This window comes from Pagrus pagrus (assembly GCF_965226575.1).
Source record: "Pagrus pagrus genome assembly, chromosome: 20".
Taxonomy (NCBI): Eukaryota; Metazoa; Chordata; class Actinopteri; order Spariformes; family Sparidae; genus Pagrus; species Pagrus pagrus.
Genome location: NC_140207.1, coordinates 15651161 through 15665462, shown reverse-complemented (window position 1 = coordinate 15665462; position 14302 = coordinate 15651161). Strand labels below are relative to the sequence as shown.

Sequence of the window (14302 nt, the reverse complement as noted above, 5' to 3'; positions counted from 1 at the left end):
AGGAGCCACTGGAAACTATCAAGGATGATTCCAATAAAACCCACTCTCTCCTGATAAGACACTCAACTATCATGCTTGTCTTTCCCTGCTACATTTTCAATGAGCTTTTTCTTTGTTTCTTATGAAATATTGAAGGTTGTCACCAGGGGAAAAAAAGGAATTTTAAGTAGCCCCTACTTGTCACACAATGTTCATGAAATTAAAGTATATTGTAGTGGAGTCCTGATGATTGAGTTGAGAAAGAACAAAAACCATGCAGCATCCTTGTATCAAGTAGATAACATAATGAGGGCTTTTGTGTTTGGTGTGTTTCATGGATATGAAGGCCCTTATGACGTGCTGGGTCCCTCTCACAGGCTATATGTGTTCCCATCCAGAGTGTTTCTGGCTCCACCCTTAACAGTTGGAGGTGTCCTAAAAAACAGAAGGCAGTTAGAAAAGTTAATATTTTTCAATGAAAAGATAATGAACTCACACCTACTTGTGTGCGCACGTTTGCATGCTGTGCGCATGTGATAAATGTGCCTGTGCATCCATGAGCACATGTGTGTGTGGTTTCCATGGCAGGGCTCAGCGGCCCAGTTCTCCTTCGAGGGAGGGAGGGGGAGAAAAAAGAAAAGAAGCAAAGAAAGAGAGAGAGAGAAGGAGCGAGGGAGGCCTCTTTTCACAGAGAAACAAAGATAGCTGTAATTAATGGCCCTGAGCTCTGGACTTGGGGAGCTTTCTTCTGACAACTCCGACTTAATTAAAACTTAAGACTTCTGAAAGGGCCTCTGACTGTGAGGGGACGTCCCACCGTCTCGTGAGAAAAACCTCGTAAGATTTCCTACAAAAGAAAGAAAGAGGGAGAGACAGAGAGAAAAGATGTGTTAGCGGCTGTAGCTATGTTGCTAATCCCTGTTTGTCAAAGGAGGAAGAGGGGAGAGGGTGGGGGGGTTAGAACTCACACACCTGCAGCTAACTGTGCACCCTACACCCCCACCCCACCCACCGCACACGCAAACTCCTCCCACACATGCATTTTTCTCCCTTCTTCTTGCTCCATTTAAAATGATGCAACAGCGCTCAGGAGGAAATATCACCTTGCTAACTTTTCATGTGCTTCAAGAACGAAACATCTTCCCATAGGCGCCATGAGAGACAGAGCAGGGTTTACACACACACACACACACACACACACACACACACACACACACACACAGACGCCATTATGTGCATTAATTCATGCGGAGCACCTTGCACCTGTTTCTCACATGACTGTATGAATAAATCCTAACAAAGCATAAACTAACCTTCATGAGCCACCTCTGTGTCTCCGTCTCTTTGCCTTGCTCTCTTTTCCCTCTCTGTGTCGTTCTCTCCCTCCCTCCCCTCCCACCGCAGAGGATCAGATAATAAAAGCTTGGCCTGGTCTTTTGTTTTTGTGCATTGTTCATTAGCCCAGCAGCAACAACAGAGGCACACTTGATATGCTTGGCTTGACTGGGTGTATGGGAGTAGGGCAAGGTGGAATGGGGGGCTGTGTGTGTGCATGTGTGTGCATGTGTGTGCGTGTTTGTGCGCATGCACACATCGAGGTAGGGGGTAGCTTTGCATGGCTGCAATGCCATTAAAGAGGCAACTGGAAATTAAGGGCTTGCAACTGACAGCACACGTTGAATGAGAAACCCCTGCAGCTGCTAACAATGAGCAGAGCCGGACAATGTGCGTGTTAAAGACAAAAATAGTGTTCTGAACTCCACCCCTCATGTGACTTTTTGTGTGTTTTTAATCTTTATGTCACCTAAAACATATCCAGTTAATTTGGAATGTGTAGCGTCTGAGCATAGACGCAATTAATCAAAAGTCCGTCTGTTACTGTGTTAATAGTTTTCTACCTATTTGAAATCGTCGAACAAAATTGTCCGCAGTGATTTCCCTCAATTGAAGCTTTTTGTAGCGCTACTACGCTGCTGTGACACCGCAGCAAAACAAATTAACAGCAGTCTAATACCAAGGATTACATGTGGATTTTTTGCTTCATTAGTTTGAATCACATACGGCGGAGACTGAAGAACATATTGTAGAAAATAATGGGCCAAGTGACTCAGGTGTTACCCTCTGACTTTCTGCTGGCTTGTGTGAAGCCAGGGGAGTGGGGTATCCGGCCATTAGAGCTTTGGACCCAAAGTGGAAATAGAAGAGCAAGCTTTGACAGCCAGAAAGCACAAAAGACTAAGAACATGATTCAGCATCACTTGCTTCATCAAAATTCCCCCAAATATCCGTGTACCATCGCAAGTCCTGAAAACACTGCTATAATGAAAAGACGGGAAAGTAAATATAGCTGTGAGAGTTGTAACGCCAAACACCATATAACATCTGCACTCTCCTCTCTTCTGCCCCACAGTACTTGCAGAAGCAGGACAGCGCGTACAGCCCGGAGTCGTGCATCTACTACTGCACGCTGTGCGACTACTCCACCAAGGCCCGCCTCAACCTGGTGCAGCACGCCCGCTCAGCTCGCCACCAGCAGAACGAAGGGCTGAGGAAACTCCAGCTGCACCAGCAAGGCCTGGGAGGCGACGAGGACGGACTGAGCCTCTACGAGCTGTTCCAAGTCAAGGAGTGCCCCTCCAGCCAAGGTCTGTGCTTCTTTAACCTGCTTTGTCTGTTTGTATAGGTAGATTATTTTTCTTTAGCGCTAATGTGGGGTTGTGTTTGTGTTTCATGAGTCATTTCATTTTTTGTCACGTCTTTCTTTTCCTGGTGCTCTACATGTTTTTTTTCGGGTTTTGAAAACTTTTAAATGCTGATTCCAGTTGTGGTGGTAAGTTTCCTTCGTTTGAAGTCCGATCCATCTTTCTTTACTCTTTACACTCCTCCCATCTCTTTTCTTGCACCACTCCCTCTTTATTCTGTCAGACCTCTCTCCCTCCTTCCTTTGGCCTTCATATCCAGATCACGTCTCTCGATACAGACCCGTCCATTCCTCCTAATCTCTCCAAAATGAGCATACTGTTCCTATTAGGCTGCCGCGCTTATATCTGCAACACACACACACACGCATACACACACGTACCCGTGCACCCGTCCCGTGCGCAGGGACATCCCAGGCAGGCAGTCGGCTTATGAAATTTCACCTTGGGAGTATCTCATAGTGAAAAAGCCTGTACACACATACGTTAGTCGTACACACATACGTTGCTCACACACACACCCACACACACGTATGCTACAGCTACACAGTCTCTCCCTGGAGTGAGCTTTCATTTCCTTTCTCATGACCAAAGCAATTTGGCTTTCATTTAAGACTCTCCGTCCTGCCAGCAGCTAATAAGTGTAACAGAACTGTAAAACATTCAGAGAGACAAAAAAAAAAAAAAAAAAAAAAAAAAAAAAGATTAATCGTTTTTCTTTGAGTGGGGGTTGGATGGTTGGTGAGGGGTTGCAGGGTGTAAGGGGAGGGGGCTGTGCTGTAATTTAAACCAGAAGACCAAGAGTCAGGGTCCATTATTTAGTCATCCCTATGTTAATGCTGCCGGGAGAAAATGAGCGCTTAACTTGTTTTTGCTTTGCTTGACCTGAAGGAGCGGGTGGGATTGGGTTGGGTGGGGAGGGGGTAACACATTTTGAATAGCATTCCAGCATAGCATTAGCGCATACATCCATTTATGTGTGCGAGTGTGTCAGCGCGTATGTGTGCGTATTTCAACATGAATCTGTGCTCCCCAAAGTGTCCTGTTTATACTGTACATGTACTCCCAAAACAGATGGGGGCCCAGCGCTTGGAAACATATGTGAATCCCAACACACACACACACACACACACACACACACACACATACACGAACAGGAGAAGAGCTCCCAACCCTGAAATGGAGACTGTTGCCGGTGTACGTTTGGTTTTAATTACACATGGATCAAAGTTTCGGTGAGATTTGGGGTGCATGCTTAGATAAATCATTACCTTACATTTTAACATAGCCCCCTCCTCTCACTCTCTTTCTTTCTCCTGCTCTCTTTTTGTATCTCTCTCTCTCTCCTTTTTTGTCCTGCTTATTCCATCTCCCACTCTCTCCTGCCCCTGTCCGCTTTTTCATCCAGAACACAAGCCCGGCTTCGAGCCTTTTTTTTTTTTTTCTCCCTCTCTCTTTCTCTTTCTCCTTTTTACATCTCAAACCAGTTGAGCGCAACCAGGTTTTAAACCTGTCAAAAGCAATATTCGCCCGCTGCACCTATTTCAAATGTTCCACTCTTAAAACACACCATATTTGTTGCTCGGGCCCTCGTTTTATACCTTGGCTTTGATGCCACATGGTGAATTTCCATGAGGAAGCTAGCGCAAAGCTTAAGCGGACACTGGCAGCGTCCAAAATGCTAAGCCACTTTTTTGGATGCCCTCCTCTTGCCCACTCCATATAATTCTTTAGTGAACAACAGTATTCTTTCACAAGGTACATGGTAAATGTTTCAAAGGTATTTCCTTGCAGGCCTTACACACTTGGCAGGTGTAGGCAGTGAGAGCGTTTCAACCAGAGATCAAACGCTGAAAGTTAATGCAAAGGATCGAGGTTGTGTTCTTGTTCTGTAGTTCTGCAGTCAAATAGAACATGGTTTTTTTTTTTCTTTACAGTATATTTTTAGCTGAGCCCTTTGTGTTTTAAATTGCACAATAACATGCGGATATTACATGCTACAGTAGCTTATACTATAAGGAAGAAATGGTGTATTATAATCCCTTAGCCTCCTATAGTGATAGATGACGTGAATGTTTTCACTGATGGAAAAGACTCTACAGTAGGCAACATTTCCAGCCAGTGTTCAGTTTAAGGACCCTCTGTTTGTGTGTGTACGTGCATGTGTATGCGTACGCTGTTAGTTTTCTGGGGCTACAACTCCTGACTCGAGCACTTTCTGTTCATTAGAGACTGGTATGAAAAAGATTAATTTAAGTGCTGACCGGTATCTTTCTCTTAAAGCCTGGGACCTGGCACTGAGCCAGATAATTATAGGCCCATTTGGGAATAAGAGTTCTAATGCTCTGGACTTTATGTACATGTGAATGGCTTTCATTAAACAATTTTGATGCTGATTTTATGGCCTAATTAAGGATACAGTGCTGCAGAGACGCGCCGCAAGGATATAGGTGTTTTGAACAAAGCCAGGAGTGTACAGGCAACACGTCTGCTGGCCTGCATTGTGTGTATGTCAATGCATGTGTTTGCGGGTGCATGTTTATTTGAGAACCATTCACTCTTTGTTATCCTTTTGAGTCTGTAATTCCCCAAACCTGGGCCCAATCATCTCATCCTTTACACTAGGTAAACACCATTGTGAAGTGTGAGCGTGTACAGTATGTGTGCGCTTATCTGCCCCCGCTGGCTATACAGCAGAAACTTTTTGCCATGATCTTCCAGCGGCGTCCTTCAGAGACAAAAAGCCCACTGTGCCCACATTGCTGAGATAAATCGTCCCTCTCTGTGTACAATTAGAAGTGTTAAAGAAAATTGAGTTTATAAAAAAATGCCAGTTTGCATCAGAAGAGCAAGCATAAATGAATTGGCTCTCAACATGGAGGACTCGGAGGCCATTTTGCTTTGAGGGTCGTCCAAAAGTTGTTAGAGAAATTAGATTTTTTTTGTGCCCTTCTCCACTCTATAATGAAGTTACGCCCTGAATAGAGCTGTTTAGCAAAATGCAAGCAGAATAAGAAAAATATGACAGATTGCGAGTCATGGGTATTCCATCATTGATTTTATAATTTGAACAATTTGTTTAGCTGGATTTTTGGAGACATTAACAGTCTCTGAAGTTCAGTTGTTACAGTGATTTTCTCCCTCGTCTGACTGTTCCTCTGTTGCCGCCTCTGTCTCAACCATTTGACCGTTTGTTTAGCCATAAAGAACACTGTGAGGAGGTTTGTGTACGTGTGCGTGAGTGTGTTTTCCATGTGTGTATCCTCGCCCATTAGCCCAGTGCTCCATCATGTGTAAAGCTCCTCATAAGCCAGACCAAGCAGAAACACTAGGGCCTTTTCTGCATACTTTACTTTCTGTCATTTTTCCCCCCACCCCTTTCGTTCCCTCTGTCCCTCACAAAAAGGAAAGGGAGATGGGATCTTATGGAGGTAATTATTTCTGAGAGCCTGGTCTGTCATCCATCCCTCCACCACCCCACCACCCACACATCTCCATCCCTCTATGCCCCCCCCCGCCCCACCGCCACCACCCAACATGCATTAAAGAGGGAGGGAGAGGACCCTCTTTGTCTGAGTCCCCCTTTTAAACAAAAGACCTCTTCTGACTTAGAGAGACCAACAACACTTTTATCGTGTGGGTGTATGTGTGTGTATATGTGCGCGTGTGTGTGTGTTTCCAGAGGCTTTTGTTTTCTCTGAGTGATAAGGCTCTGGGACATTTTCTGTTCTAGTCAAATTAGCGTAGCTGTGCTAACCATTTACGTCGCAGCTGTAGGCTAAAAACTGAGACTAATGGACACTTATTAGCACTATATGTGCCCTTGTGTGCATGTAGATGTGTATTTGTGTTCGTCCAGCAGGAAGTGATGGAAAACAGGCAGAGAGCATGCCATCCTGCTTGTTTCGAAGTGCGCCGACATTCCTTGTTTCCAAATTTACCCAACGCAAACTGAGTCGAAGCACCAAAAACAGTCATTCAATTTTCATTGTGGGAAAGGGCCTCGACATCTCCCAAAGAGCAGTTAGATGTGATGACACCGAGGCATCTTTTTGAGCTATAAGATTTTCCCTCCTCCCTCACTTTCACTCCTTCATCTTATACTTTTTTTCCTCTGGGTGATGGGGGTGGTTTCGCCATTCCAGCGGTTCTCTCCCTTTTTTCTAAGATGGTCTCTCCTCAGACAGAAGTCTATTTCCAGGGTTTGTCTCAGTAATTTGTGGCCATTACATAAACAGTCATGGATGGCCGAAGGAGTGAGAGAAAGGATGCGACACACACCCAGATCTAGCTAACCGCTGGAGTCGGCGCAGTGGTGGCCATTTTCTTTTTCAAGTCAGAATGCAGTAGGTGAGACCGGCTGACTGGCTCATCAGAGGACACATTTGTCCTTTTTAGTTACCGTTTTGTGCTGCTGCTGCTGCACATGCCTTCTCTCTGATGTATTCATCCATTAGATATCTATGTCTGGATTAGATGTTTAAGAGGTTAAGGCAGATAATTATACTGCATATTGATTTACTTCCAAACAACTGATTACCTACAGTTAATAAATTATTCGTGACCTTTTCTTTCTCATTTACTGTGAAGCAGGAAGTTACTTACATAAAAGGTAAAGTCCACAGATTTCAGACAGGCGGGATCCATTCCTCGCGTAATAAAAACGTGGAATGTTATTTTATGTGCCCGACATGAGTAAAATGCAGCTCCTGGGGAGAACTATTCTGATGAGAGTGATGTGATTTTACCCAAGAGGATTTTGGTGAAGTATGTAGCTTTTTATTGCTGTACAATTAGTTGGAGACAATGCACTGCATTTTAAATCATTTGTCAAATCAAAATAAGACACATTCATATATGTATATTATTATATTTTCGGCAAGTAGCAATTTGCCCCAAATTTCCCAAAACCATATTCTCTATGGCTGAGAGAGTAAAAGATGTGGTCATTTTTTGAATAATTCCATCCAAGCGAATTATAATTACTTTGCGGTCTGTGTGTGCACATAGGGGGAAAAAAACGGGCAGCAGGCTGACTTGTGCCTCAGAAAAAAATGAGCCTCGTTCACCATAAACTATTTTTGAAATGGTGTGTCGGGGCGGTATGGGCTCAGGCCGATTGTTTTTCTTTGAGTTGAGCAGCTCTTTGGTGGAGGGGTATTACCCGGGCTAAATTGTTCCCTCATGTTTTCCGCCAAGGTTCTGTGCCCACCACACTGACAGTTATAATTTGCAGAAATTGCGCTGATTATCTGAATTAGCATACCTGACCAATGCCACATTAGTCTTATTTACAATACAAAGCCGTGGGGCTATGAGGACGCATACTAAATATGACTTAACCCTTTGAAGAGGGGACTGGCGTCACAGGGGCAGGACGTCTTTCACATCGGTGATATCACAAAGAGCTCAGGGCCCCGCTCCATATGGAACTGGAAGCCTCTGGAGGAGGAAGTGGTGAATGTAGAGTCCGAGGTCCATATTGAAATCCCATGGTTATTGCATGTTTTCCCTTACTCTCGGTCTCTTTCTGACCTTTCTCTTTAAATATTTTTTTCACCTTTCAGCTCTTGTCCCCATCTTGTTTCTTTCCTTTTTCTCCTGCCTTCACCCCCCCCTTTCCTACTCACCCCAACTCTTCTTTATTTTCTTCTCCCTCACCTCCATTCTTTTCTCTCCCCAATCCCCTCATACACCCTCTGTCCATTGACTCTTAACCACAGATGGACAAAACAATGGGCCATGTCACACAGCATTAAGACAAACAATCCGGTGATGGGAGGAGGGTTGTGTGGAGCCGGAGCCGCGGTAACCAGGCAATACGCTCACTGGGTCCAAGCAGCCGCTAATCTCGGACCCCGATGATTCAATTCACAGATGGACATTTAAGGCTGCCTATATGCACACACACTTGCACAAAGAAGAGAGCAGGGACATTACTTTAGGTATTGTCAGTTAGAATTTCTGCTATTTCTTGCAACAAAAACAAAGTCTTTCCTTCTGTTGCTATCTTCTTCCTCACTTCTCTTCTCTGTTTCCTTTACCTCATCCATCAGTAGGAGGTATGGAATTGATAGCAGCTATTGATTACCTATAGCCAAGGCTAATCGTCACTAACCGGAGGAAGCTTTGCAGCTATAGCAGCTGTCAGTGGCTTGTCGTATGTGTGTGTGTCTCTGTAACCCTCCAGCGGTTCAGTAGCAATAAGGCTCCAATGTTTACTTACAGCAGACTAATAGCCTAAAAGCAAGACAGCACATGTTAAAAAAATAAATTTAAAAAATCCTTTCCAGGATAAGGAAAATGATGTGTTTTGTCTGCCCAAAGAAACACTGAGAGCAATGCCAAGTTTCACCTCCCCACCTATGTGAATAAGACCCATCTCCCTCTCTCTCTCTCCTTTTCTTCATCTCCCTAATAGGAAATTTGAGCACACTGTGTGAGATTAAAGCCGAGAATCAATGCCTTGTGAGCAATAATTTCCAGACAAATCTCTTTCATCTTTTCTCTCCCTTTCCCCCCCCCTCCTCTCTCGTTCTCTCGTTCGTTTTCTCTCCCACCTCCTAATGCTAACAGGGGGTCCCGTGTCATGACATCCCTTTCGCTTTTATCATGTTCTAATAACGCTCTGAAAATAGAGAGAGAAAGAGGAATGTGACAGAGAGAGGAAAAGGGATGCTGGGGGAGAAAAAAAAAAGAACAAGAAATGGATAGACTGATAAAAATCCATTGAATGAGCCTGGGTCTTGATTTGTGCTTTGATGTAGATGTCTTTGTGCAAATTAGACAAATATGCCTGCTGCTTTAGTCATCTCGAAAGCTCTTCATAAGATGCGATCTCCCTTTGCTATTTCTTATGAAGGATGGAAGGAAAGGAGGAACGAAATGACTGACAGGTTCACTTAGGGGCACAAAAATATACATTTCCCGGAATTTGAATGAATGGATACAAAGACAAAAACATGGTGAACAGAGAGCGTTGTTATGTAAAAGTGCAGTGCGCAAAAAGTAGCCTGGACAATAAATTGAAAACAAAGAGGAAAGGAGGGTATATGAAGAAAAGACACTGGTGTTTCTGCTTGGTTGGGCCCACAAGGTACTTTACCCGTGATGGCACATGGGGCTAATGGGCAAGGATACACACACACACATACACACACACACGTACCTTGGCCGGGCCTTTGTTTCAAAAGCAGGTTAATGGGGAGTGAGGAAGAGGAGCATTGCAATTTTCTGCTCTTTAGGCGCCGGAGAATTCTCTCCAGTGTAAGAGAGACCAGACTCTCAGCGTAATAGGCATTTTACACCCTCATCACCCCTTCCACACAAACACAACCGCACACACACACACACACACACACACACACACGCATACAAACATGAAACACACACTCGCCAGAAACGTGTGGGAGTGTAATAGGCATTCTATGGTGTGTATTGCCGGTCCCCAGAGTGCCAGTAAGTGTTAGACATGCATAGAGTCGGCAATGAGACAATCAGCATGCTGAAATTGAAACCTTGTCTGGAGTCACAGAGGAGAGGAGAGGAGAGGAGAGGAGAGGAGAGGAGAGGAGAGGAGAGGAGGAGATTAAATAAAGCGAGCAGAGGAGAGGCGATGGGTGCACAGATGGCAGGAGAGAAGAAGATGAGGAAGCGGAATGAGAGGAGAGGAGAGACGGAGGGAGAGGAAATAGGAACTGATGTTTGTTTAATTGCCTCATAAGTGATGACACAGATAATTATGTCGAAAAAAGAGATGCTCCTCTTAGGCAGAGCCAGTGAGCAGCTGTATCTGTTTTTGTACGTGCGCGTGTCGCCCTGTCTCTCCCTATAGCCTCATCAACTGTCGTCCCCTCCAGCCGCATCAAGTATAGGACACCATTAAAGCATTATGGTTTGTGTCATATCAAATCATTCAGCTTAATTAACAGAAGCACACATACACACACTCAAAACACACACACTCATGATTTGGAATCATTTTAATTACTCTGTAACGTCGTGATTATTAATATCTCCGCTTCATATACCTGGGGATATGAAGACGAGAGTGTGTTCACCTATATTTCCTGCGCTGTGTGTTTGCAGGCGTGTGTGTCCATGTGTGTGTAAGCGATGCTCCCTTGACTTCATATCTAATTGTCTTTTTTAATGACAATATTCCACTGTGTGCCGGCTGTATGTAATGAGTCAGGGTGTGTCAAAGTGCAGGCCTGAGCTGTCTGCTTGAGTTAAGCTCTTCCCGTCTACTGTAGGAGCCTCCAGCGTACACAGTGGCGCGCACACACACATATGTGGAGCGCACACACTCAAAGAGACAGTATCAATGTGGGAGTTCCTGTATCTGACACGAGATTAAGAGGGCCAAGTGGAGGAACGTCGAAGAACTGCCCTGTTGCATTTGCAAGAAGGAAAAAGGACCATCCTGTCACACACACACTCACGCGTACACACACATAGACACACGCGCAAGCATCCTGTGCTGTAAGTGAGCAGTAGCCTCCCTTGCATTATTCACAGTGGCCGAGTGATCGAAGCCTGGTTCAATAGCACTAAAGCGGCGCACGCTGGAGAGATTTGTCTTACAAAACCTTGACACACACACAGGCGCACATATGCTCTCACACACATTGATTTTTGGTGGTGGGAATCTCCCAGGCTTTGGACGAAAGGCAGGGACGTGAGAGGGGCTTCCCCCGTCAGAGCAACCCCCTGACACACACACATACACACCTCCACAGTCATTCTGAAGCTCACAGCATGTAGGCAAATGCTGTAAGTACATCTTTAATTCTCTCAAAATGAGATTTGATGATGATGAGGTCCAGCGATAGCATGAATAAGAAAGTGAAAGAAAAAATTGGAGATGGGAGACGAAGGATCAGCCTCTTAGATCTGATGGGGTTTCATTTACAGCGAGATGAGCTGATGGTAAAATAAAAAGCAAGAAAAAAAAGTCTAAGAGATCATATTTCTTTTTTGCTGACTCTCCTTTTTTGCATTTTACCATCAGGGGGCTTTTTGCAAGCCAGGCAGAAAAAAAAAATCACGCATTGCCTGATATGTCATATCTTTTCACTGCAGTGTGTGTATGTGTGTGTGTGTGTTTTCACACAGGCGTGTTCAATTTGAAGCCTTCGCTTGATTTGAATGGTGATTTTTTTTTCCAACACATCAGTCACTTCATTCAGTTTTCCTATTTTCTTCAGAGCAACGTAGCGCGCACACACACACACACCAGCCCCCTCTGGCGTTTTTGACGTATTAACATGTATCGACAAACCAGCACTCGCATGCCTGTAAACACTGACGCACACATACACACACCTCTGTCCCCTGAAGACATGTGATCAACCAGACCCAATCCCTTGTAATCATCTGGAACCCACACACACACGCAAGTATAGTTCCCCTTCAATCCCGGGTAATGGTTTGGGGCAGGGGGCTGAAGCGGTGGGCTTCTTTCCCTTAGCCCCAGTGTCTTAAGCTGCCATTGATTAAATGTTAACTGATATACTCGGCCCTGGCAATCTTGTTAGAGCTGGAGCAGGCAGGCAGCTAGACAGACAGTTTAGGACCCGCGCCCTCCTGATCAATAGCACAGATAAAGATTTCATCCATCAATGAGCTCCCAAAACAAAAGGTATCTGATACCTGATTAGGCCCGTGGGGACAAATACACACACAGATTTGAGCTTGGACACACACTCACACATCGCCACATGGGTTGAAGCACACGAAGAGGCAAACATACACACTTGGATCACAGCAGCGAGATACAAAAATCTGCATGTGAGGTTAAGGCACACACTTCACACACACATACACATTCCTTTCACTCACTTCTTTCGCCTAGAATAATACCTCCACCAACCCCATCTGAAGTCAATCAGTTCCACACCTAATGGTGTAATTACAGCACGTACACACACGCTCTCACACACAGATACACGCACATATGCACAGTCAAGTTGGCAGATAAGGGCAGCCCTGACTTTTCCCGGATGAAGGTTAATTATGCTGTGTTAGTTCACTTAGGTGTGTGTATTTGTTTGTGCATGCAGGTGTATGTGCGTCTTTTCTCAGAAACGTATGCGTATGTGTGTTTCCTCAAATGCATTTAGATCCTCAGAGCATGCCAAAGGCACCGCAAAGCAGCTGAATCAATGTCTGGGCGACCACCACTGTTAAAGTGTATCAATAATGTTCCCCTATCTTCTTTCCTGGCGAACGTCATCGGGCAGTTTGAAAGTCCAAGCCTAGCCGCAATTAAGACTTAATTATAAATCAATGTAAGGAGTCATTTGAATATTGATTTTTCCTTTTTTCTTCAAATTGTTAACATATTCCCCACCCTGTCTTCGCTTTTCTTCTTTTTTTTGTTACAACTTTAAGGAGAATCAATACCTCCCTTTACAGTCGTCAGAGAAGAGCCGTAATTGGAGCCAAAAACACAATGGGATATCTTCATGGGGGTCGATACCCAGAGGTGGTCAGGGGGTAAAAAATGTCACAGCCCCTCAAATTCTGATGGCTTTTCAAATAAAGTTAATGATGCTTTGTGGCCTCTTCAAAGAGTGATCTCATTTTGTGGGATTTTGGCTGACATTTGTTGTCACAATGCCAAAAATGCATTTCCATAATTTTCACGGCTGACATTTTCTTTGATATGACACTGTATCAGAGCGCACTCAAAAAAAAAAAAAAAGATATTGAAGCAACCCGGTAACCTGAATTTCATTTGATTAAATGATATCTTCCCTGCTTTATTTTCCTGCTCAACCATTTTGAGGGGCTGTGAGATTTTCAAGTGGCGTGTCAGGGGCCGGGACTCTAATGCATGGAAACATGGAGCTTTCTGTTTTCTGACGGCTAGCAGAGATAAGGTAGAGATATGGCTCTAGCACTGGCTCAAATCTAAAACAGATCCCGCTGGGGGGGGAGTTGGGGGAGTTAAGAAAGTGAAGGGAAGGAGCGAGGAGGGGAGGGGTGGAGGTAGCAAGAAAAGGGAATATTGTCAATCCTCTAAGTGTCTGGCGGTGTCTCTCTTTCTTCCCCTCTTTCTCTCACTCTTTCTCTCCCCCACTCTCCCTCAGTAATCTGATTTATTCGAAGCATATGTGTGCTGCTCTGTCTTTGTCTGCTTCTATTAGGGCCAGTGGGGGCCCATATGACATTGTTTAGCCAGTAATGAAATGGACATTTTTTGCATGTTTTTGAGAAAGTCAGAGGAAAGCCAACACTCCTTATTTGTAACCGTCTGTGAATACCATCTCCGGGGCAGTTGCCCCAGGTCTGTGTATTCATGTGTGTGTGTGTGTGTGTGTGTGTGTGTGTGTGTGTGTGTCTGTTTGTGTGTGTGTGTTGAATGTGAACACATGTGCCCATGTATTACAGGTTCCATGTGGTCATTTTTGGAGATGATTCTGAGCAACCTAATGAATATTTGGGCTCGAAGATATTTTTCTTTTTCTTCCGTGACTCTATTCTTCTTATGTTGAAGAGTCCTGCCATCCTCCCTAACCTCAACACATAACAAGGCCCTGATGATACACACATTTTTGTTTTGCGCACTCCTCTCTGGCAAAAAGACGTGTCACACGAACTTATTGTCAGCATATGAA

General features: G+C 44.5%; 1 protein-coding gene across 5 annotated transcripts in view; it reads left to right on the top strand.

The window, feature by feature from the left end:
* The window catches only part of zfhx4 (zinc finger homeobox 4), a 95174-nt gene that overhangs the window by 53652 nt on the left and 27220 nt on the right, over positions 1–14302 (top strand). For all 5 annotated transcript variants that reach the window (XM_084340482.1, XM_084340483.1, XM_084340481.1 and 2 more), the window contains exon 6: positions 2390–2624. In XM_084340482.1, the coding sequence (XP_084196608.1) occupies positions 2390–2624 (235 nt within the window). The remainder of the gene's footprint in view (positions 1–2389; positions 2625–14302) is intronic.